A 26749-nucleotide genomic window follows, 5' to 3' on the forward strand; every position below is an offset into this window, starting at 1 on the left:
TATGGAAGTTTATGGCCGCCACTTTGACCATTCTGCCACATGTTGATTTGAATGGGAAAGTCCTTTCTATCCATTTCATTTCTATGGTTATAGTATAAAACCACAGTTGCTGTTACCACCGTGGACACAGGTGTCTTCAAATCAACCAGGACTGAAATCTTAAAGTGCTCATATTATGGTTTTTGGCTTTTTCCCTTTCCTTTATAGTGTTATATATCTTTTTTTGTGCACGTTATAGGTTTACAAAGTGAAAAAGCCCAAAGTCCCCCCCAAAGGGACTTACCATCTCCAACAGAAAACACTGTTCACCAACTGCTCCAAACAGCTCTATTGTAGTCCAGCCTTTACTTCAGAGACAAACACGCATCACTTTGTAACACACGTTATAATGCTTCCGGCCTTGCCGTGCGGCACGCCCCTCATACCAAGCAAGTTAAAGCGGAGGCCCGAAGAGTTCAGATAGTTGTATCGCCATGTCCAGGAGACACCGGTTACCGGCTGAAGCAGGTTTGTTTTGGATCACACTACTCTGCTTCTGACTGGCTAGTAGTCCTTACCTACCTACTGCGCATGTGCAACTCCCAACAAAGATGGAATAGAAGTGAGATGTCTCACTCTGTAGCTAAAACAGAGAGCTCAACACACAGGGTGAAAAGAGGAGCTGCAGCAATGTGCAGTACAACAAAAATATGTTTTTTTCTGAAAATGAAACCATGTAAACCTATTCTGGTACAACCTCTAAATACAATAATGAACCTAAAAATGAGCATAATATTAGGTATTTAAGGTTTACAACTTTAAAGTATTAGATGCTTAAAAAAGCTATACATGTCAATTTGTGGGCGGCCGTATAAACGCTCGCATGAAGGGAGGGTACACCTCATGCCGTGTAAGGAGTCTTGTTGACGCAACATATCAACAATATCTCATTCATATCGAGAAAAAAAAAAGTTACAACCCTTTTCCAACCTTTTCAATGTTAATAACTGCACTCAACACTCCACCGTGTCATCTTTCCATATGACTACTTCACCTTTCTCCGCTCCCTTCATCTCCTTTTTGTTACCAAGGCAGCGAAAACACCAATAAACATGAAAACATTACTTGTATCAAACTACAGGGCAGATACTTAAATGGCAGCCAGTTAGGCAAATCCCTCTTACGGCAGTCTAAAAATGTTCCACATTTAATACGACGGTTAAACTTGTGGAAATGGCTTCATTGAAATGGAAAGCGGGGCAAATTTTCCCTTTTTTTCCCACTGAATCTAAGAATACTGTGTAGTTCAGAGCGGCTTGGACAGGAAACTGGCAAACATGAAGTCATTTGACATTCTCGTGAGGCACAGTTTGGAAAGCTGAAACTGAACTAATGTGTGTGTTACATAACATTTGCAAGACTTTCCATGTTCTGTTATTGTCGTGAGCTCTTTATCTACTCGTAAACTCCTAAGCTTTTCATTAAACCATTAAAGATAGTTCCGCTACAAGGACAAATACTGTGTGTTGGCTCAAAACGGTGTATAATCTTCCTATTAAGATGTAAAGTGGATCTGAATTTTTTTAAGGAAACTTGTTGACATCCATACCAAGAGACAGCAATGGTTTCCTTTTCTGTGATCAGCTCACAAGTCTTCTCCTCCTGGTTGAACATGGTCGGCTGCACTGTCAGAGACGCACTGGCACTCACGATTGGCCGAGCCCTAATCCAAGAGACAGACCATGAAAGAATAAGAATAAAAAGTAAAGGGCTAATGCATTTCTTAATACACTCCTACATGCTTTAACATACCTGTACAGCACTGCTTTATCAACCCCAAAAGCACCAACAATCAGATCTGCATGAGGGGAAAGTAAGTTTAATGAAGATATCAGAGAAGAGGATAAAGTGTTAATAGACGCCTGGTGACGGACAATTATCTACCTGGATAGCCGTTTTGATCCAGATCTTTGTTGCCTCGCAGGGCGAAGCCAAAACTGGCTGGGAAAGAGCTGGAAGCCCATTGGCCAGTGAGAGTCTGGGAGGGCGTGTCCATCAGTCCTCCGGCATGACCATTATAAATGAGAACCAATCCATGCTGCTCATCTCCTCCATAAGGACAGCCGATGGCCATGTCTGATTGTAAACAGCAACAACACACCACTGTAAATACTATATATATATATATATATATATATATATATATATATATATATATATATATATATATATATATATAAGCCATATAACCCCAGTGAGTCCAGCACAATGTACTGAAAGTCCTCATAAACAACAACCGTCGCAGGCCATGGTGGGATTAGTGGTTTTGCGGGCCAGCTTTCTTTTAAGATGATTTACTTCTTTAGACTTTGGCTTCATGATTGAAGAAAACACAGAAAAACAGACTCTTTCAGTACATCAGTAGGTTAGAATAGTATATAAGCTGGTTTAAACTTGCTGAAACATTTAAAGGTGCTGTAGGTAGGATTGTGAAGATCCAGGACTTAGCCAAACAAAGTGAACGTTGACAACTTCTCTGTCCCTCCCCCCTTTCTGCTAAAGCCCAAACAGTCTCCTAAGCCCCTCCCCCCACAAGGGACAATGAATGCGTGTGCATGAGCAGTGATTGACACGCACTCACCCGGGCCTGATTGGTGCATCTGAACAGGGAGCGGTGGATTTTTGCAAATCGCACTACAGGCTATAGGTGGTGCTAGAGGAGCTGGATTTCTTTTTAAATGACCTGCTTCATGTAGTTCTACTGGAACATAGGGTCAGTTTCAGCAAAAACAACAGAAATTTATTTGTTTTATTAGGCTTACCTACTGCATCTTTAATCAAAAACCATTTTGATCTTTGATTCAGTCATTTATCAAATTTTTTAAAAAGCAAAACATTTGCTAGTTTAAGCTTCTCCAATTTGAAGATTTGCTTTTCACTGCTTTATATCATTGTAAATTGAATATCTTTCTGTTTTCCCCTCTTAATTTCCCCCATTAGTAGCCATACCTCCGGCGGCACCAGAACTATCCCATAAATGAATGTGGCACACCTACCGTTGAATCCATCCTGGTCGAGATCCCCCAGCGGAGCGAGCGAGGTGCCGAACCTGCTGAAGGCCTGTCGACCCAGGAGGTGGGACTGGCTTGGCTCCAGTAGCAGAGGGCCTCTCTGGAGGTACACATACACCTTACCCAGCTCCTCCAGACGCCCACTGAACCCTCGACGCATGAACATCGGTGCTCCCACCACCAGGTCATCCAACCTGGGGGGGTGGGGGGGCAAGCAAAGGCATGAGACAAATCATGGAGGTGAAGATGGAAGGAGAAGGGGAACTACTAAAGACATAGACACAAGAACATGGGAATTTATTAGGTCACAAATCTTTTCTACCAATAAGAATGATAAAGCTGTCATTTGTGAAATGTTCATGCCATGGGACCTGTAATGATCTCCACTAGTATTTACTGTAAAATAATGTTCAGCTGCACAGCACGAGTCTGTAATAACCACCGGCATCTCAGAGAGGTTTTAGAGGTTAAAATTTAATCACACATCATGATTGTGAAAAAAAAGAAGTGAATGTTTCCTGTTGAAGGTTCTGTACGTTAGAAAGATGAAAGTGGCTAAATCTCATGTGTGTCCATCTGACTCACTGATACTAAATAAATAGCAATATAAAAAAGGCTAAATTATAGCATAGACACGCAATCACGAACCACAGTGGAACACACAGGAACTTGAACTCAACCACTGCATTTGCATTTTCACTGTGATTAAATGTCCAATTATCCTCACTACCTCACTCTACTGTGAAATACTACAGTGCAACATTTGCAATATTTATGCCTCGTTACAAATGCAATATCCCCCATAGTTGTATCCTCCAGTTACAGTATTCATGTCTTATATTTTTTGCACTTTTGCATTATTGTATAGTATCTAAGGTTTTTTTTTTTGTCTTATTTTATTCTAATGTATAATCTTTTACTATTTTAGTGGGTGTGCTTTTCTTTTCTTTGGCCCTAACTCTTTTTACATGACCCATAGAGCCTGTGCAAGAACTCCTATGTGCCTGGACTGTTTGGTGTATGCACAAATGGCAAATAAAGAAATCTCTTGAAATAATTATTTTTAAAGGCTACTGTACACTGATGCACTTTCTTTTTTTAATGTTGTGCCTCTGCCAGGTTTAGGGAAGTGAAACTGACCAATGGAGCACTTCACGCTGAGAGCAACTTCAGACAGAATGAGAGTACGGAGTATTTTCAGACATTCCCATGACACATTAGAGAGTGACAGGGTGACTGAACTGAAGCATGGGGAACTTCCAAAAAGTCACACGTTGTTTCAGTGAACTCATCCTTCATTTTTAGTCTCTTGTTTTAGCTTACACGTCTCTCCCTTCTCTTGTCATTTCACCCATTTTGTCTCCCTTTCCCCATTTTTTCTTTGCCATCATCTGTCTCACCGTCACCCCATCCACTCACCCATCGTTGTTGATGTCGGTGGCTGCCACTGCGTAGCCGAAGTAGGACCCCATCTGGAACACATTACAAACAAGACCCAGTTAGCCTGTAATCACACCACAGTGCATTGATCCATTTCTTTTCTGTCATTTTCTTTTTTTCACGTCCTTTTTCTCTTTTGTACCCTACACCACCACCCCCAGAAGCTTTCCTCTTCAATCTCTCAATCCCACAATCCCCTGGGGTGTCCTCTTCTCCCTTTTCACGGAGCTCAGTCTTAGAGCTTCTGTAAGCTTGAGGAGAGAGGTAGGGGGTCTGGGGTTCGTGGACCTTAAACTCCTTTAAAACTCATTTAGATGAAATACTCATGGGGCTTGGGTTTTTCCGGTTTAATTTCAGAGCATGTACGATAAATTAGGGTCACGTTACATCCTTGGGTGACTCTCACTTCAAAGTGATTCGTAGCTTTTGCAGAAAGGAGTTTGGAGAAAACAAGAATATTGGGGTTGTCTTCATACATCGCACATGCAAAACAGCTCACATCAACATAAATCAAACTGAGGCTCAGGACAAAGTTCAAATTTCCTGCTTTGCCAGATACATTCACACTCTTAGAAATACGATCAACACTTGCTATAGAGCTTAACCACCGGGAATGTTCACCTGAGGTGAGATCAGCAAGCTAAGAAATGTCGCCCCACAGACCAATTTAAACAGTCATGAGCCATATTTAGGAAGTGACTGCTTTTTTTATGAAAGTAGTAGTAATAGCAGTATAAGTGTTTAAGCCTGCAATAAGTGCTAACATAATCGCCACATCAGCTTTATAGGGTTAAAATATGTAAATGTTGTGTTAGCCTATTCTGCTGCTCCTACGTTGCCAAAAAAGTAGTTATTGCAGCCTCAAATTAGGGCTGGGTATCGTCAATAATTTCCGAAATCGATTCAATTCGGATTCACAAGGTCCCGAGGTTTCAACAAGGTTTCTGATTCGATACAATATGAATTAGATCGGGTAATTTAAGTTAGAATACTAATTTTGCTTGGATATAAAAAAGCAAGAAGCAACCCTTGAATCCGAAGTGAAATTGAACCTAATAAAAATGTGAAATTGAAACTCCCGGCCCGTCACGTGATGCCATATATTAAAAGATTGATTTTTGGGATTTTATTCATCAATATCATATCACTCAAACAAAGATCGATTTTAATTGGAGAATCACTTATTTTAACCCAGCCCTACTTCATATTTACCCGATTGTGCTAACTGTGCTAACAGAAACCTCCAACATTATGAAAAGTAATCCCAAAGCACTGAAAAATCCATATTTCTGAGTTCAAAACTGAGGCAAAGACAGTCCCTGGTGTAACTGTATCTATTCAAGTGCCATTGTGCCAGAATATTAAATTAATTGCAACCTCTGTAAAGTATATTAATGACACACTATTTTTAAATTACCATAATGATGGTAGAGGATGGATACCCGACCTGAGCCCGATCTACACTCTAAAAGATGGGTGCCTGGGTAGCTCACCTGGTAGAGCCGGCGCCCATATATAGGCCCTTTGCTGCATTTCATTCCCCCTCTCTCTCCCCTTTCATTTATAAGATGTCCTATAGAAATAAAGGCCTAAAATGCCCAAAAAATAATCTTAAAAAAGAAAAGAAAAATGAGTGTAATGTATAATTTTATAATACGAGGAAATTGGCCAGCGTCAAACACTTTTTTACTGAGAAAAGACTTATAGATAAATTAACCAAATGGAAATGGTAATTAAATACCTTGAAAGTGAAGATACTACACATAAAAAATCCTCAAATCCAACAGAATCAGAACAGTTTGGCTCGTTGATTTGCTACTTTGCCTATGATCATCTGCGGGACATTTTTCTTTTCATATATATATACATATCATATCGCTCAACCTGAGTATAAAGTCTGCAATTTGAACACAACATGGAATGTTAAATAAATGGAAAATGGCAGAACAGAGAAAACATTGTTTACTGGCATAACAAATGCCAAAATTTGTGGTTTCATTCACCAAAACAACAGGGCCTCTTGCACAAAGACCCTCTGGTGTGTTTTTGCAGCTGACTTTGACTGCACAGTCCACACACCCACAGAGAGCAGAGAGTCCATTAGCCAGGAGTTTACCTCAGATCACTCTCACTTTGACTTAACAGTTTACTCAGAGCCCTCCGCCCTGAGCCTGACACCTCTGAGCAGTCACTGATGACTTCCCACATTGAACACAAACACACACACACACACACACACACACACAATGAAGCCTAAAGTGTGTGTGTGTGTGTGTGTGTGTGTGTGTGTGTGTGTGTGTGTGTGTGTGTGTGTGTGTGTGTGTGTGTGTGTGTGTGTGTGTGTGTGTGTGTGTGTGTGTGTGTGTGTGGAGTAATGATGAGAATGTAACTTTCCATCTTGTTTTCAACATTGTTTCCCACAGTTTGATGTTTGGCTGGTACTGTTTTAGTGTCAGGTCATTGCGCCCTCTTCTTCTTCTTATCACTCCATAAATCAGAAAATAGTAACAGCCATGAAATCAATAAAATGTCATACAAATCAGGCTATGAGTAATATATGAAACAACCCCCCTGTAAACTTCAGAATGTAAACGTTTGGTGCATATAAGTGCAACTACTTCCCCAGTTGATTACTTAAGGCAAGACAGTTATTTTTGTTGTATGACAAGTTTCGGGAAATGAGGCATTATCTAATGCTAACCTTTGGTGAATTTAGGGGAAATCTGAAGACACAAATAGACAAAGTGAAGTAAAATTTAAAACCTATATGTGTATTTTGGATGATTTCTTTCCACTAGCCTGAAGGAAGATGTTATGGAAGCAAAATAGCCCGGTGCACGGACCGTTTTTTGCCGCCGTCAAACTAGCAAAAGTTGATTTGGACACACCCTAAACGCACCTGCGTCAGGCGCTTCACTCTGTGCGCTTAGATGGTTAAAATAGGACCCTAAAGCTTTAAAGACTATTTTAAGAAATGTGACTAAAAGCTCAGCTAGTGTCAACTGACAAATGCTGCCACTCTTCTGTACTTCCCAATTTTAAAAGCCCATGCTGAATTATTACAGTGGCAACATGAACACCATCCTGGTCTGCTGCTTCTGGGTTTGATTTACAGCTTTAAGAAACCATGAGCTGTGCGTACTGTAAGCTAGACCTCTGACCCTGGTACAGGCCTTCTCATAACGGGGCACATTCCTTCATCTCCAGCCCTCCTTTACACATGCCACTCTTAATGTGGACCCGCATATGAAAATAGGGGCCAGGCTATTACAGAAAATCTCCAGCCAGATGTTCACATACCTGCTCCCCTGTCAAGTTGAGCAGAGACTTCAGATCCCTTCCATTTAGTATGGAGACCTATATTGAGATAGACAAAAGCAATTATCTGAGTATCCTGCGAGTATATACTTTTGTGTTTTGTAGACTGTTTGCACTGGAAAATTAAAATGTGGGGACTCCTTACTATACCATACAGCATGAGTCCTTTTGGAACTCCTGTGATGAAATCTGCAACAAGAAAAGGAAGGCGCAAAAGGTTAGGATGGGATCAATTCAAAACACTGATAACTAAGAACTGTTGAACTGTGACCAACAAAAACACCGTTTACACACATTCCTTTTTATTCTTTGGGTCTCTAAATGTTCTTGCTTCCTGAAAGACTTAATAATCCATCAAAACAGAATTAGTGTGTTGAGACCGAGTAGTTAAATATTAGACAGAACTTGAGGTGGGGGTCAGCAAAACCCTGTACCCAGCCATGCATTTTGTCTCTCTGTACTGTAAATATGACCCTTACCTTCCTCATCATCCCCACTGAACTCGCCACCAGCCACAGAGTAACCTGCAGGACAAATTAAGATTAAAGATGCAGTCTGAATGAGAGAAAACAATAGGATAGGAGGATATAATGAAAGATACAACACCGAAACAGTTTGATCTTAGAGGGGTTATAATGATAGTTATTCGAAGTAATAACATGTAGCACTAGTGTATTTTTGTTGTAGTATTTGGGATTACTGTTAAAAGAAAAGGCTTCACACATTGGCGGTGTCACGCAGCGCTTCATCATTTTGATCACATCAACTGGCAATCTTAAGGCGGTTACACACCAACCAGACGGCCAACTGTCGGCAGAAAAGGCAGTTGGGTTGATCAGTCCCAAGTTGGTCAAAAAAGTGCCTCAGAACACACCGAAGAGACGAGACGTAATACGTCTCCATGACAGCAGGCGGCGCTAATCTGTATTGTCACCCAAAAAATGAAAACCGGCAGCTGATTGGACGAACGTGTCACGTGGGTCTGGTTTCTCCGGACATTCAAAGACAGACTGTCATGGCGGCTCGTTCAGAATACGATCTCATGTTGTACTAAAATAGTTCACTGAATCCTGTTTCTGGAAACATTTGAAGAGAGAAATAGGCCGTGCAGTTGCTGAATCTGTCTTCATTTCAGATCGACAAAGGTCAATTCAAGAGATTTTCCTCAGATTTTGAGAGACTCTAGTCACGCTCATCCCGCTCGTCATTTCCGTGTTAGCGCTCCACCAATCAGATGGGTCATTGAGTCCGACTGCCAGTCAGGTCGGCCAAAATGAAGGCCGACAGTCCCTCAGACGGACGACGGCACGGAACACACAGAACAGACTCGAGTCCCCGACCTCGCCAGACTATCCAACGGCCGATTATCGGGTTAGTGTGTCAGCGCCTTTAAAAGAGTACTTCACTGACTGAACATCTTCCAGTGCCTATAACCTTTACTTATTTACAATAGACGGATTGAAATGCTGCTTTTCAAAACCTGGCACTTAAATTGGCCTTAATGCAACAGAGTTTTGGTAAGCTCACATTTCTTTCTAACTCCACACCCTACACTACTGGCGGTTGAGTTGCATTGTGGGTAAAATAGGCACCAGGTTTAGCTTTATTGGAGTGCAATGCTAAATTGATGGGGTAGTCTTTCAAAAACTAAGACTAACTAAAACTTGAAGAGTTGAGGTGTAACGTCACACAATCTGAATTTTTTGGCTAAGTCCTGGATCTTTACAGTCCTACTTACAGCACGTTTAATGTTTGGAAGAAGTTAAATGACAGATTGTTGATTTTACTACTTAAAGTGGGGCAAAAAAATGGGGAAAATAAGGAAAACACCAGAGAAAGGTCATCAAGTTGCAATAAAAAATTGATATCCCCTTGGGAGCATGATTGTGCTCAGTATATTTAATGGCAATCTGCCAATTAGATTGTGACATACAGTATCTTATGTCATGTCATGAGTCATGTTTTCGCTGAAATTTTGGCAGGATAGTGAAACAAGAGGAAAGGTCAAGAGACTGAATATTGACAGCTCATTTATTGCAATCCAAAAGCGTTTTCTGTGTACAAAGTTGACAATTTTTTATATGAGGGCGTTAGGGGGTTAGTGAAGAGCTCATGTAGTGTCCAAACGGGAAATAATTCTTCCTCCGGGGAATATGAATGTGATGAGAGAAGTTAAAAAATGTGGACTTAATGGTGCTGCTAGACAAAAGGTCAGGGGGTGATTAAATCCTCAGGTATTAACCTCTGGGAACCATGAACATCCATATTAAAATGGCATGGCATTCTGCTGTTGAGATATGTTGCTCTCAACCAAATTGTTAAAGGTGAGATATCATTAAAAAAAACAACTCACTTTTTCAGTACTTGTGCACATACATTTGGGTTTCTGGACAACAAACTGTGAAATAAGACAACCCAGTCAGTTTTTGTGAGCTACCTAGATCAGAAAACGAATGGATTGGATTAAACAAGCCATTCAGATCTGGCTCCCTTTCCTATGTCACATGCAGGTTCATTAGAAGATACCATCCCCCCTACGCTACCTTTGCAAAGGGCTGCCATATTTTTTTCATAAGCCAATCAGAGCAGACTGGGCTTTTCTTTTAAAGAGACAACAGAGAGTTTTAGACATACTTTAGAGCATTTAAATGTGTTGTAGTAGAAACCCATAATACAACTATCAACCTGAGCATGATATGTCTCCTTTAAGAAGGACATTCAGAAAAAGCAACCAACTTGAATCATGAGGTCCTGCTACTGGCAGGTGTAAATTATACAACAGAATTAAACATAGAGTTGTTGCAGTCTGATGACAGAGGCAAGAGTAGTAGTACAAGTAGTCTTTGTCATGTCAGTAGCAGTACTGTTAGGGTTAGTACATTTTATTAGTAATACGTCTCATTTTAATAATACTATTTGTATTAGTGTACTTCCTCACCCAGGTAACTGTCATCATAGCTCCCCTGCACCTGTCGTGTCTGAATCTGCCCAGCGACTGACAGCAGAAAGTACGAGGGGTAGTAGGCCTTAACAATCTCCTCTGTGGTGGCTGAGATCAGCTGGCCTATGGGAGGGATGGGTAACAAAGGGTTAAGGCCAGAGGTTAAAATAATATGTCTGACTTTTGGACTCTGGCTCCTGAATTGTTCCATTGAAGTTTGTTCATTCAAAATCAATCTAAATCCATGCTGCTCCACATTCTTTAGAGCTCACCTTGCCAGTAAAAGCTGCCTGGTCCTCCAAGCACAACCCTCCCATCCTGTAACACACAACAGTTGCCAGAGCTGAGGAGAGGAGTCACCAGTTTCATCATGAATTTCAAACAAACTCTGCAAATCTGATGTACACTGCAAAATCCACACTGCTTACATCAGCCCAAACAGAGACACTGTAACTATGTGATTATGTAAAAACCAGCAAAAACTCCCAACAAATATTTCTCTTACCTTGGTGAAGTCTGCACTAAATCCCCCCTGGCAATAGCCCTGTCCAACAGGTCCATGTCTTTCTGCAATGAACAGCACAGAACATGGGAAACACTAATAATCGTTCTCTTTCATGAAAACAAAACTAAACTAAACATTTTGTTCTGTTAAGGGAAGAATTCTCCAGTGTGATTTTTTGTCAGATTTAAATTGTTCAATGACCCACAACTGGATTCCAGACACTTATAAACAACAGAAGAAAAGTTTTGGCTATCTGGTTCAGTTGATGAGTTTTACTGTAAGAGCTGACCTCAATAGTAGACAGGACTCTTCATAGGATAGGCACTATGTATGCTGTATTGTGAATATTCAACACACACATATTATACCAGCTGTAAAAATTCCAATCCAAAACAGAGATAAAAGGAGATTAAATAATTTGTCTTACATTGATCAGGTGGATAGAAACATGATAACAAATGAATGCTAATTTTGCTCTGTGTCTGTTGGATTAACATATGTTTGCTAACATGCTGGCCATACCCAGCCTGGTCGAATTTGCATTTCCTATAATCAATGACCTCTGATTGGCCAGTACGTGTTGCCTTCATTGGTTGGATTGGTTAGGTTTAGGCATGAGGAGTAAGAATGGTTAGGGTAACAGTAACAGTAACTCACCTGTTCGGCAGGGAGCGTACTCCACAAACGTTTTGAGACTGTCTACAGAGAGGTAGCAGGTTCCTGTGACATCGGCGAAAGGTGCGTCATGTTCTGTCCTCCAGTAATACCTGGGAGCACAAGCCTGGCAAGCACAGACAGATGGCTCAATGACAAAAGAACGTGACCTCATTTGGTGGTAAAGAAGTCTTAAAGTGCTCATATTATGCTTTTTGGCTTTTCCCCTTTCCTTTATTGTGTTATATATCTTTTTGTGCATATTATAGGTTTACAAAGTGAAAAAGTCCAAAGTCCACCCCAAAGGGACTTACCATCTCCAACAGAAAACTCTGTTCACAAACTGCTCCAAACAGCACTATTGTAGTCCAGCCTTTACTTCAGAGACAAACGTGGTCACTTTGTAACGCTTATAATGCTCGCCTAGCTGCTAGCGTGGCACGCCCTCATACTCTGCTTCTGACTGGCTAGTAGTCCTTACCTAGGTACTGTCAGAGCACGCCCTCATACATGTTGATTTGAATGGGAAAGTCCTTTCTATCCATTTCATTTCTATGGTTATAGTATAAAACCACAGTTGCTGTTACCACCGTGGACACAGGTGTCTTCAAATCAACCAGGACTGAAATCTTAAAGTGCTCATATTATGGTTTTTGGCTTTTTCCCTTTCCTTTATAGTGTTATATATCTTTTTTTGTGCACGTTATAGGTTTACAAAGTGAAAAAGCCCAAAGTCCCCCCCAAAGGGACTTACCATCTCCAACAGAAAACACTGTTCACCAACTGCTCCAAACAGCTCTATTGTAGTCCAACCTTTACTTCAGAGACAAACACGCATCACTTTGTAACACACGTTATAATGCTCGCCTAGCTGCTGGCGTGGCACGCCCTCATACCAAGCAAGTTAAAGCGGAGGCCCGAAGAGTTCAGATAGTTGTATCGCCATGTCCAGGAGACACCGGTTACCGGCTGAAGCAGGTTTGTTTTGGATCACACTACTCTGCTTCTGACTGGCTAGTAGTCCTTACCTACCTACTGCGCATGTGCAACTCCCAACAAAGATGGTAGAGAAGTGAGATGTCTCACTCTGTAGCTAAAACAGAGAGCTCAACACACAGGGTGAAAAGAGGAGCTGCAGCAATGTGCAGTACAACTAAAATATATGGTGTTTTTTGAAAATTAAACCATCTAAACCTATTTTGATATAACCTCTAAATACAATTATGAACCTGAAAATGAGCATAATATGAGCACTTTAAATTGACCCTGAACTCTTCCCTCAAACATCAATTGCAAAATCATAGCTTAGCAACTGTAACTACACACAGAAAGTCTGTCAAGCCTAAGAGTCTTCGAAATGACGGGAAACCAGTAAGAACGATACTTGATATTGTTAAAATTTGGAGGGTTGGGTCATTTTTTGGGGCTAAAACTAAAAACAAAAGAGCATGTGGAAGTTCTGGATGAAGCAATGTGTGCTGTAAGGTACTTCCAATAGGTCACATTTTATTAGTCAACTAGACTTTGTGAAATAACAGGTAGAAACAGCATTGCTCAGGAATGTATCAAAGTCATAAATGTTTACAATTTTAAAGCAGCAGCTGTGTGCTGCTCTGTATTTCATTTGCGGAAATGTATTTGATGTAATTTTGAATACTCATGGGTTAACACTCATCCTTATGTATCCATCCAGTATCTGAGGCAATTACTGTAGGTTAAATTTAGCACCAACTAGTCTACCCTGCAATACAACAACAAAACTGCTCCTTTGTTTCCATGTCTTCTACATGAATTATCAACTGGTGAGGTGGCTAACTTTTTGCCTGAGACCTGTACATTTTTTCTGTTTTTGCATCAAGCTAAGTTAGCAGGATATCATGAATATAGCCATTATCGTTACTGTTGGCATTCAGTACATTGGTCTGTACACAGTATATCAAGGGTCCCCACATGGAGTCCCAAAAGGCCAAATTATGAAGTCCCTTTTAGCGCACCAACAATAAATATGGATTATTTAAACAAACACTTGTTTGCAAACCATGTAATCACACAGCATAATGTAGTTAAATTATCCAAACAGAACAACCAACTCTGACCCATTCTTACCAGGATGCTGTTGCCATGGGAACGCACAGTAGCTCCAAACCACTGCTGGGACTTGAACTCAACCTGAGTGTTCACATTATTTATATAAAAGTATCGATCACCTAGAAGAACATAGAGGAGAAAAACATATTAAGGGGCATATTTACACAGACTTGTGCACAGCTCTTTTATGACGGAATAACTTAAAGCTGCTACACTTTCCTCAGAAATTGGGACATGGAAGAAACTTAAGTCATGTTAGGAGGTGCTACTTTAGGTGGTGCTTAGTCAAAGATCCCCCTGTCAACAGTGTTTGATTTTTGTGCTGTAAGGGCTTCATTTGAGAGCGCTCCCCACATATTCTTGGCTTTTTACATGGATATTTTATGGCCTTGTTCCTGGGGTCTGCAGTCTTAATCCATCCTTCATGCTATGGCAGATATCAAACAGCTCAAAGGGACTTGGACCTTGTTGTTACTGTAACCCAAACGGCTGTACTTCATTGTCAGGATCTGTTTTAAGAAGAGGCCCTGGCAGTATGAAGGCAAGGAACAGGGATGAGGGAGGGGGTGGTGAAGTGCTGGAAGTGTGTGTGTGTGTGTGTGTGTGTGTGTGTGTGTGTGTGTGTGTGTGTGTGTGTGTGGCGCGTGCGTGCGTGCGTGCGTGCGTGCGTGTGTGTGTGTGTAGTTTCCTGCCAAATGTTTTACTTTTGCAGCCTCAGCAGCATTACACCTCCATTATTTTTGCTTTCATCAACAACTTACTTATTACGTATAATAATTAATTTGAAAAAATTGGATTGTGACTCCTTGTCCACAAAACGTTTGATTCAGGTAGGTGAGCCAGGTTGCATTAATTAGAACATTGAAAAAAAACAAGTTCTTGACTTTGAAATACTGTTCACATCGTTTTCCATTTCTTCTAAATGCAGAATTTTTGTCAAACCTACAGTGAAAAAAACATGTTTTCCATTCAGCATCTTTGAAAGGTCATTTTCCAAATGTCTTAAATCACACTTAAATATGCCTGTAACTGTGTAAGCTTTGGAGGTATATTTTCAGATATATGTGCCTGCTGACTGTAAAGGCGTGCTGACATTAAACTCTCCAGGCTGTAACTTAGTGTGCCTGTTTGGTTAATGGAGTCTGGGCTGTGTCCTTAAACACACCGTGAATCCTGAGGCCTGTAATGGGAAATACAAGACTACTGAATGTACTTTGTAAATGCATGAGCATGTGTTTGTGTGTGTGTGTGTGTGTGTGTGTGTGTGTGTGTGTGTGTGTGTGTGTGTGCGTGTGTGTGTGTGTGTGTGTGTGTGTGTGTGTGTGTGGCCGTGTGTGTGTGTGTGTGTGTGTGCGTGTGTGTGTGTGTGTGTGTGTGTGGCCGTGTGTGTCTGTGTGTTTGTGTGAACATAAATGGGGTTTTGCATGTTTATTTTTCTTCTAAGCTGCATCATATTTCAGAGGCTGTCTGCAGAGACCGTTTGTAAACAGTTTGTAGGTGTGTATTTGTGTACGCAGAGTTTGCTTGGTCACAGCTCTCAGTCTGTGTAAAACGCCATTCTATATCAGCACGCAAGAGCGTACGATAAGTAGACGCTGTGATCCTCAAACGGTGGTCCTTATCGCTTCCTGCATTTCTGATGGGGGGTGATTATTTTTCTGGCAGAGCCGGGGGCAACCCAGGTCCTCTGGGGTCCTTGTCCCCGTAATGACTCTGCCCTAATTAAAGAGCGCTTACAACACTGAGCCCGAGTCCAGCAGGAAATCAAAGCCCTGTGAAAACACTGCAAAATACAGCCCATGTCCCAAACTGGAGACCATAGTGAGGGGTGCTGTGGAGGAAAGCCCCAGTCACCATTAAAACACCAGACAGATATTAAAGGCTTGTTTCAATCAAAACAGAGAAGCGTTAGATTAGGAGCTGTATGATGGCAGGGAGTCCCACTGACTGACCTCAAGGTCAAGCATAGTGGTGCTTAACTACCTATAAGTTCTCTCAGCCACTTTTATGGCTGGTTAGAGACAGCTGAGAGTTTACTAGACAGTTCTGTTGCAACTGTTCAACAGTAGTGTTGGGAAAGTGACATTTTTATATCCTGGAACAATGTGAGTTACCTACTACTGCTGTGATTATGATGGAAGGAAAATGTACCCCCTTGGATTTTGAATATTGAGCTTGTATTTTTCACAGATCAGATTTTTATCTACAGAGAGGCCGGCCGTCAATTTAGACTTAACAAGACACCCTACCTTGCTTGTCAAAGTCGATCATCCTGCAGTCAGGTTCGCCCCACGGGCACAAGTACACCGCTCCTCCTTCAGTGATGTTGGGTTGGCTGGTGTTGGCTTTCGGAGCGCCAATCAAAACACTGATACTAGACAGCAGAAAGGAAAACAGAATCTTACATTGTGGTGACGGGCTGTGTCCAGGAAAAGCCCAAGATTACACAAAGAAACATTTGTTTTGGTCGAAACTCATATGCATTTAACTTGTCTTATGAATAACGTTTCGTCATACACACGGCTGATGAAATAAGTTATAATCTGGGCAACGCAACAAGTTGTAAACACCGCTGACATATTATCACCTCATGAAGTTAATTTAGCAGATGTTTACCAGCCAGTCTCTAACTGTGTCTGTCTGCTGTTTGGTGCTGAGCAGGTTGTGTACAGAGTGTTTTTTCCGGGCTTGTTTGCTAAAAAAAACAGCTGTCCGCTGCTGGAAACTAGTCTGGCTATCACCTGACCAAGCTCAAGCTTTTAAGACTCCCCAGACTAATGTTAGTGCGCTCTGTATTTTCTACTGCACAAGAGGCGTGATCAACGGGCATTAGGGCTGTGTATTGGCAAGAATTTGGCGATACGATACGTATCACAATGCATGGGTCATGATTCAATATATTGCAATACTGTGCATAAGGCGATATATTGGGATTTTTTTTAAGTATAATTTTAGAAAAACTAATATTTAAAAAAAAGACATGATGTTCATAAAAGTCAAAGACGTTTACTTTAGGTAAACAATTCAGTACACAGAAACTCAAACTGCCAGTTTGGGATTGTGGTTCACAGGTTCTTAGTGAGATAATGTTTATATGCTAAAGTAGGCCAAAGTTCAGCCATAGCTACGTTGTTTAGCCTCGTGAGCTAAACGGTGTCCTGATCTCGTGAGCTCCAGTTTTCCACTCGCAGATCAGTCTCGCATCTTGAGATAGAGAAAATTTGGAGCCGTTCGCCAAACGACCGACCAATCAGCGTTGGTTATGAGGCGGGTTTAGGTGTGACGCAACGAGAAGCGACTGTTAGTCTAAACAACGTGGCCGCTTCCACGGATGAGATGAGCGTAGCTATCGCAGCAAGTTTTATCCGATTTAGAAAGTATTCCTTCATTGAAAGAAGAGCAAAAAACGGCACTGGAGGCTTTTCTCTGAAGAAAAGATGTTTTTGCTCTTCTCCCGACTGGTTTTGGCAAGAGTTTGATCTGATTGGTTGATTTGACCCGTCTATCACCAACATAGGTGATAGACAGATGGTTTATCCAATCAGCTAACCAGGATTTTCGCCCCTTCCCAAAAGTTCTCCAACGGAAAGTTCCCAGATGGATATGCCGAGCTAATGCGAAGCGATCCATCTGGCGGAGTCAGGTTAACCGTTGTTAGCTTCTAGCAAAAAGTCAGGCGCTGCTAGGCACTGTTAGGCAAGGACACTAGTGGTGCGTCTCAGCATAGCCATCTAGCAGTAGGGGGTTTAAACACAACATAAACGTGAACCACTGTCTTACATGAATATTTTTGAACGTTTAAAAAAAACCAAAAAAAAACCCGATATTGCCTTTTTGAAAATCAATACAGTATTGCAAAATAAAATATTGCGATACTCAAGTGTATCGATTTTTTCTTACTCCCCTAACGTGTATAGTTCAAATTACTCTGTACGCAATTGGATAGCCCTTCAACCAATCAGAGCAACGGTCTGGGTGACGTAGCAGTGACAGCGGCATCAACGGGTTGCTGCGCTTCGGTGGCCGCCACGTTGAATGTAAACAAGAAGCTGCTTGGTCACTTCTCTATCGTCAACATGTTAAACCCGCCAATAGCGCGCCAGGTGGATAAGCCAGTTTGTGATTGGTCCCCGCGGAATTGAGCTACGGCGGACTGCAGTGCCAGGTGATAATTCTCTGTGCGTTCGTCACTTTCAACCCCTTTTACATTATCAGTAGTTATTCATTATTCATTATTGCTGTACAAATATTGCAGCTTTAAAGTTAGCTTGCTACAAAGTTGCACCGAAAATTACTGATTGGAACTCCTTGTTTGGTTGGTTTTTGTTGAGTTTACACCGTCGTCCAGACAAAGATGTGATCGTTTGTGTGTTTTTCTTGTAATGAAAAGCGGCTCTTTCGAGTGAAAGGTAGTTCTGCAACTGCAGTAAAAGTACACAGTCCTATATCAAATTTGTCACGTTTTTTTAAATGTCATAACTGCTATTGCCATGCTAGCTACTGCAAGTTGACTAGGAAGGTGGTTTTAAGCATGTATCCCTATCTCCAAAAAGTTAGAGAGATAGAGCGAGATGTATGTGTAAATATCATGCACGCACTCCCAAATGCAAATTTACATGTGCAAGTGAATGTGTGTGTAATGTAAGTGTTTGTTACAAATCAGCTACACTTCAAGGTTTTCAGACAGCCCTGCTAAAAAGGCCTGGCCCAGAGCGAAGGGCACAACTTAAGACATTGGTGACTGATGACATTAGCAGAGATCAGACAGACTCTGTACTCCTCCCATCCCCCAAAATGTCTGGAGAGCACAAGAGGAATATTTACATGGCTGGATAAGCTTTCCTTATAAACCACTCACTCCACAGCCACTCAGCCAACCAGGGTGCAGGCTTTCAATGGTCTTCTCTTACAAAAGGTACAGGACTTTTAACCCACTGCCACCCTCTGTGGTCTCTGCACGTGTGGATTTGTAAGAGTCAATTAAAAGCACTTGTAATGAACACTTAACAGCCAACAATAGCCTCCTCCACAGCATGACGTGTATCAGTGGGATGATGGATGCTTCTGTTGAGACCTGAAATAAAGATTCCTTTCTTTTAACTCACGTTCAACAGGAACATCTGCCAACAGGGGAATGGCTTTGAGGCATGGCCAGGTCAAAGACGCAACATATAATTTTTTCACTATAGGATTTATGAGCTCCAGTAAATGCATTTACATAGCCACATTATTCTGAAACTAGTCATATCCTAATGGTAGGATATCCTCACTCAGTTTTACGGTCCCCATGCATCATAACCTAATCAAAACATTTCTTTTACGCATAATAATGTTGATTTTTCTAAGTTTCTCTAAAATCCTGATAGTGTTACCCTTTCAGGCCTCTAAAATGTATTTCAATGAAGCAATTTAAAGTGCTCATATTATGCTTTTTGGCTTTTCCCCTTTCCTTTATTGTATTATATATCTTTTTGTGCACATTATAGGTTTACAAAGTGAAAAAGTCCAAAGTCCACCCCAAAGGGACTTACCATCTCCAACAGAAAACTCTGTTCACCAACTGCTCCAAACAGCTCTATTGTAGTCCAGCCTTTTACTTCAAAGACAAACGTGGTCACTTTGTAACACACGTTATAATGCTTGCCTAGCTGCTAGCCTGGCACACCCTCGTCCTCTGCTTCTGACTGGCTAGTAGTCCTTACCTAGGTACTGTCAGGACACGCCCTCATACTCTGCAACTGACAAGATAGCAGTACTTACTGAGCATGTGCGACTCCCAACAAAGATGGTACAGAAGTGAGATGTCTCACTCTGTAGCTAAAACAGAGAGCTCAACACATAGGGTGAAAAGAGGAGCTGCAGCAAAGTGTAGTACAACAAAAATATGGTGTTTTATGAAAATTAAACCATATAAACCTATTCTGGTACAACCTCTAAATACAATTATGAACCTGAAAATGAGCATAATATGAGCACTTTAAGAAAGCACAATGACTCACAACGTATAGCTGAATTAAACTTGATTTTAAGAGGCACAAGCCAAACAGGTTAATAACCACTGAGTATAAAGATATTACCTTACTTTACATATGTCAGTGGAACCAACACTGTGTCCCTGAACCCTGTTCAGGTTTCCACAAGATTTTATCTGGGTTGTTATAATAAACAGGATATGATGCTTATATGAGCCAGACCCCCAAGCCAAAAAATGTGTTTGGTTAGCATGTAAATGCATTCATTAAACACACAGATGTGGGTGGCCCAGAATAATCTTACACAATACTCAATTAGTGTGTTATCTTAAAGTGCTTTAGTCAAATGTGTAATGTTGATTAAACCGACATTAAAGCTGCGCTAAAACATAGGCTGCTGTAGAAAAATCTCCACTGCTCTAGACTGTACATTTGCTCAACTGACTAAATTAAATCTGGTTCTTATATCAAAACAAGTACCAGATCAAGAGTAAAACCCAACACAGCACTGAGTAGGACTGGCTGTTCAGTAAAATTAAGCTAGCAACATGTGGTGGCCTTTAATGTAGAGCTCACAGACAAGTTGGTAAACATAAAGAAGTTCACTGACATCAGGTCACAGGATTTCAACAGCTGTGTCCCATGTCCATACTAGAGACTAATTCTATAGATGTTTTGGGTGTGCAGTGTGTTCACAAGGTGGAAAGTGACAAAATCACATACACTCAAACAGGACTAAGTGTAATTATGAATCCCCACTACTTTTCTAGGCAAGATACGCCCTGCTTAGCATACAGGTGCCAGGATTGGCCAGGCTTCCATGCTCACACGTTCAAGTCCAACAAGTCCTCCAAACCATACGACGATATCTGTCATTTATTCCTACCCTCTAATACAACATATTTGTGTCAGGTTTAGGCACAAAAACTACTTGGTTATGTTTAGGCACCCACGCTAATTACTTAGTTAAAGGACAATTCCAGTGCAAAATTAACCTAGGGGTTAATAACATATGTGTACTGAGTCAACCGTTCTCTGGGATATGTTTTCATGCTAATCAAATGTGTCTCTAGCTTGAAACAAGCTAGCGCGAATAGATGATTAGCTTATAACACTAGCCTTCGGGGCAGAGGGTAAATTGCTATTTCTACACCACTAACAAGGCTCAAAATAGCACCACACTTCCACGGTAGCATAATGAGGGTCCCCATTGAGAACTTTGTAAATGCACAGTTTATTAAAAAGATAGATTATAAAGACAGTAGCGTTCATGTATACATGCAGGCGGTCGTTCGACTGGTCATGACTGTTTTCGCAAGATGGCGCCCGCATGTATACATGAACGCTTCTGTCTTTATAATCTATCTTTTTAATAAACTGTCTGTACACTTACAAAGTTCTCAATGCTTTGGTTTACAAAACATAAAACATATCCCAGAGAACGGTCGTACACGTATGTTATTAACCTCTAGGTTCATTTTGTGCCGGAATTGTCCTTTAAGTCTAGAAAAAGATTGTGATTTGGGTTAAAATCATACGCTACTTCACTTCCGCTTATTCATGTGGCTGACGAAAAGTCAGGGATATCACCAAAGTGAGTAGGATTCAACCCGAGGGGGACATAAATATATGTACAAGAACTTTCATGGCAATCCATCCAATAACTGTCCAGACATTTCACTCTGAATCCAAAAAAGTCAGAAGTTTTCATACTCTGGAAACCATAAATGTCTAGGTACAATATTTTATGGCAATTCATCCAATTTTGTCACAATATTTCAGTCTTGCCAAGAGCAGTGGGCCAACCAACCAACATTGCCATCCCTACACTCTGAGAAATATCTGTGTATTAACAGTTGTATGTCTGTATATTTTAACAAAAAAAAATTTCACAGTTGTATTTCTGTTTATTTACATTTCAAATTGCATTATGGGACCTTTGTCTGTGCTTGTTTTTGTCAATTTCTTTTTATCGAGCCATTATTGTATGAGAGAATTTTAAATAACAGAAAAAGTTCTGTATATTTCTACTGTAGATACACAACATTTTCTTTTTTTAATTACGGTACAAAGTCCGGGTAATGAGCTGCCAGAACCTTTTCTGTTATTTTACGGATGTATTTCTAAGAGTGTAGAGCCATGAAGTGAGGGTACACTATTGAACCATCTCTACCAACACACTTGATGCCTGCCTGCTAAACTATACTTATTCATATACTGGATATGTGTGCTGAGACAGTGAAAACAGAGATGGCATTGTGAGCAACAGGAGCAACTCTCTTAGCAAGGCTCCCTAAAGCTGAACAGTGTAGTTATTGTCCGAATGCATGACAACCAGCAGAAACCATCCCATCAGCAGAAAGAAAACATGGATCTCATTCAGGAAAGCATCCTTTTCCTGCTGCGTTGTTTACCTACCACGAAACAAGATCTGCTAAATTCACTTGAAGATGTTCAGCCGTAAGCAGCTGTCAAAATATAAGAATTTGGTCAAAAACAAATGTTAAATTGTTCAGTGTAAACAAAACTATTGCAGGCAAAGGGAGGCCTAGTCTGTTCAAATACATTGGTCTAAATCAACATCTCAGTAATGACTCAACAACATGCCCTCTAACTGCCAGAAGCTTAGTAAAGCAAACTCTGAGAATCTTAACCAATTTCCTCACAGGAAAATTTCTACATTCACTAAACCAACAATTTTTTTACTCTGTAAGCCCTCAAGGATGATAGTGAGAGATAGTGGGAGTAAATGATTTGACACTATCAATATAATTGAGTTGAACTGTACTTTATAGTTGTTAGCTAAGTGAGCCTGCTGGCTAGCTAGATAACAGTTTGATGACTTCAACGCTTTGGTCCCCCTACAGGTTGGAAGCGGAATTGTCCATTACATTACATTTTGCAAGTTTGCCAGATTGGGTAGTGGATCTACACAACAACTCTCTCTGTATTTCTCAGTATGGCTATGTTCAGAAGATTGTGGCATCCGGCAACTTTCACGTGCAAAAACTCGAGTGAACATAATGATCTCTTCTGAAGAGTCCATTGTGTTTTTTTAATCCTCCGTGTCCTCCTTGGCTACTAGCAACTGTGTGGAGGAGGAGGGGTGGGGGAGTGCGCAATCACGGAAGGCTTGTATCATGTGGACGCGCAGACAGTTTTGTTGTCATTACTTAGAATTCCTCATGGGGGTGACAGAAACTACACACTATAACTTTTAAAGTAAGATTATTGTAGTTTTTTGCTGAATAATGGCTACTGTTAGCCTAGAAATCTAGACGCACCCTAGTGGCAGCAAATGTAATTTGGGTCAACTCTCCATTGGCCAGCTGGAAAAACCAAACTCTATAGGCCAATCACATCGTGTATAGAGTCTGTGGGCGGGCTTAACATAATGACGGCAGAGTTGCGACCACAGTCAATGGTTGCGACGGTTCCGCGTGAATTCCCCGCAACTTGAAAACAAAGAAGATGGCTGCTATTGCTGGCGAACAGCGATCTTTGGAATCGGCTTTGGCCACGACTCTGGAAGACTTGGAGTTCAGCTTTTCTTTGAGAAAAGAACAAAGAACGGCACTGAAGTCATTCTTAAAAAAGGAAGATGTGTTCGGAGTTTTGCCGACCGGATACGGCAAAAGTTTAATCTATCAACTAGCGTTGCTCTGGTTGGTTGTAGCGCTATCCTATTGCGTGCAGAGTGAATTTGAAAGACAACCATTTATCCCGCCCCTCGGATTGAGCCCTGCCAATGGTGAGTTCCCAGACCCAACATCTGGATGTGGGTCTGGCTTGTCAGGCTAGGCTACTGTGGCAGCAAGTGATAATTTATGGAAAGATGGTAAAAAGCAAAACATAGCTTAAAGGTAACAGTAGTATAAAAATCAAGGACAGAAAAGTAGTAAAATCAGCTAACAATCTCATAGCATTATCTATCTGAAGTCAACTACTGTTTGCTAACATTAGCCACCAAAATCTTCTTACCAGACCAAGGCATTAAAACCCCAGAGTGTACTGAAGTGAGCAAATGTGCTTTGTGTTGCTTATGAATGTGTTTAAAGAGGAACAATAGTGTATCTTTTTTTTAAATAATATAGTCTCACTTTAACCATGACGTTTTCTCTAAGCCTCAATTCAGAGTGGAGAATTTAACAGAAGTCTGCCGCACCATAAAACTAAATGTAACCTATTTCTAAAGTTGCTTGTTTCCTTTATGTCCTTTCTTAAAACACAAGCCCAAACCAAGGTGTTATTTTGTATTAAAATGTAAAATACTGGAATGTAACATCAATATACATATACCAATAAAATTAGTAGATCACATATAGTATATTTTTTGTCCTATCAAATAGCTCCCTTGACTCGAATGTAATGGTAATAATAGCCTACATGAGGTGCACAAAATGTCTATGAGCAGCCAATTACGGAGAACCATAAAGCCATCAGCTTGATATTCAGTACTTTATTCATATTCAATTTACTTTTGGATTATGACTGTGTGTTCCACACTAGTGCCCAGAGGAGGGTTTTCTCAATGTGCAAAAGCAGGTGATAGTACATGATGTGTGTAAAGGAAGAAGAACATGTTTGATCTTTGACGTATTCTCACTTAGCAGTTCCTTATCTGTCAACAACAGCAAAAAACCTCAACTGTCCTTTTAGTATATATTTAGAAGAAGACCGGCATGTGTCTTACTTTGCTCATAGGTTAACCCCCTCTACTCTGAATCACACGCAGACTTGTATGTCTGTTTCCAATCACACTTGGGCTGGAATCCAGCGTGTGTTTGTGTGTGTGTGTGTGTGTGTGTGTGTGTGTGTGTGTGTGTGTGTGTGTGTGTGTGTGTGTGTGTGTGTGTGTGTGTGTGTGTGTGTGTGTGTGTGTGTGTGTGTGTGTGTGTGTGTGTGTGTGTGTGTGTGTGTGTGAGAGAGAGAGAGAGAGAGATGTATGCTTATATGAGTGATATTTGACTTTAGCCTATGCCTTAACATTTCCATTAGAATGAAATATTTTTAACAGACTTCTCTTACACTTTAGTCCCTAAATGAAGGCTTATAGTATGATAAACTCATAAATGACTACCATGACAAGTAGGGCTGCAAAATTAATCGCAATTTTATCAAAATCGCAATATGGACTAGTGCAATATATCTAAATCGCAGGGGGAGCGCAATATCTGAGTCAATGTCTAACCCTTCTGAATGAAGTGTTGTGGAGCTGCAGAGACGTCCTGGCCAACAAATCCCATCCTACAGACTAAAGGAAAACATCTTTGTTTGGTACAGATTCTTGCAAAAATCACACTACATGACTATAGTACATTTTTATTTGTGTTTCAATGAAAATCAGAATGATGATCCAAAAAATGTATCATTCCCTCCAATATCGTGAATCATATCGCAATCGCAACATCAGTCAGAATGATCGTAATGTGACATTTTCCTCATATCGTGCAGCCCTAATGACAAGATCACTTAACTGAATGCTGAAAAGAAGAACATAACTGACTCTTTAGCAGCAACGACTCAACTAGACAATTGTACCATGTAGCCTAGTAGGCTATAATATCACAAGGATACCATAAGAGAGAGAATAACATGAGAGGTGACGGTGTCAGTAGTCATAAAGACCCGGTAAGACTGTAGAAAAGTGTGATTCCACTCCCACTGTAGAGGCCAGTTAGTCTATCTACTCCGTATAATAGGCCTACTATAGTAGCCTATTAAGCAATAATACATCAGTGATTTTGAACTGAAGATAAATTAACTTTTTGTCAAACTGACTTGCCAAAGTAAATGAGAACATCAAGCTCTGTGATGCTGCATTTAAAGACTTTACCTGGATGAGTTACTGAAGAACTCTACTGAATAGCCGAAGTAACTTCCCCGTGGTCCGGTGAAAACGACGAGCTCCTCCGTGTCCAAGTTAAAAGCAGCGCAAAGCTGGACCAAAACCACCACTACAGGTACAGCCAACACGGCGTAATGACAACATTTTCCTCGGGTAGGTGAAAGTCCAGGAACGGTGCCCATCTCTTCTGTTGCGCGTTTCTTCTTTCATTGAATAGCTGAAGCGCAAAACGCATCCTCCGTAGCCTACTGTTCCTTATGTAGTGATCATCCACTGGTATCCTGAATAATCCCTTCAGCTCCAGCAGGTCCGGTGTACTGATCCAGAGTGCATAGTGAAATGTAAAGAAAGGCAAGACAGAGTCAGAGAGAGGGAAAAAGAGGAAAGGAGGGGGGGGGGCGGGGGGATGATTGCAACCTCATTTGGGGTGGAGCTTTATATTACCAGGCAGCTGGACTGGTCCCCTGAAGAAGCAAGACTGTGGTAATGTCGTAAAACCCAATCCCAACCCATTATATTACAAATACATTTTAAATTCTACTATTTATGCATTTTCTTTTGATTGTATTCATTACAGCCCATGTGTTCATGACACTGAATATACCGCCAAGTAAATTGCAGCTATACAGCTAAACAATGGGCTGCAACTCACTTTAAATTCTCTGTAGTTTCATCACTATCAGAAACACCTTTCACCCTACAAATTGATTTCACATTGTTATTTGATACCATGTTAAAACAAATATTGATTATTGCTGCTTTGAAGTAACAGTGTGTCAATTAATACATGACTTATTTACACATGACTGACAAAATCCAAACAGACTTGCTTCTCAATCTCGACTAATACCAGTGACTCCTAACTTTATTTGGACTTTACCCTTTTGACATGGAATTGACCTCCCCGAGTTCAAAGATTACAAAAAAAAAAAG

General features: G+C 40.8%; 1 protein-coding gene across 1 annotated transcript in view; it reads right to left on the bottom strand.

The window, feature by feature from the left end:
• The window catches only part of LOC120557988 (integrin alpha-5-like), a 47859-nt gene extending 21709 nt beyond the window's left edge, over positions 1-26150 (bottom strand). Inside the window, exons 1-15 of the mRNA XM_039798756.1 lie at positions 25805-26150; positions 16246-16370; positions 14015-14115; positions 11912-12035; positions 11255-11316; positions 11022-11067; positions 10747-10872; positions 8288-8332; positions 7954-7997; positions 7791-7847; positions 4470-4522; positions 3036-3244; positions 1924-2115; positions 1792-1837; positions 1589-1702 (exon numbers count right to left, since the gene is read on the bottom strand). Of these exons, the coding sequence (XP_039654690.1) occupies positions 1589-1702; positions 1792-1837; positions 1924-2115; positions 3036-3244; positions 4470-4522; positions 7791-7847; positions 7954-7997; positions 8288-8332; positions 10747-10872; positions 11022-11067; positions 11255-11316; positions 11912-12035; positions 14015-14115; positions 16246-16370; positions 25805-25998 (1538 nt within the window). The 5' untranslated portion in view covers positions 25999-26150. The remainder of the gene's footprint in view (positions 1-1588; positions 1703-1791; positions 1838-1923; positions 2116-3035; positions 3245-4469; positions 4523-7790; positions 7848-7953; positions 7998-8287; positions 8333-10746; positions 10873-11021; positions 11068-11254; positions 11317-11911; positions 12036-14014; positions 14116-16245; positions 16371-25804) is intronic.
• Between the last annotated feature and the right edge of the window lie 599 nt (positions 26151-26749).

This window comes from Perca fluviatilis, chromosome 4 (genome assembly GCF_010015445.1).
Source record: "Perca fluviatilis chromosome 4, GENO_Pfluv_1.0, whole genome shotgun sequence".
In the NCBI taxonomy this organism is placed as follows: Eukaryota; Metazoa; Chordata; class Actinopteri; order Perciformes; family Percidae; genus Perca; species Perca fluviatilis.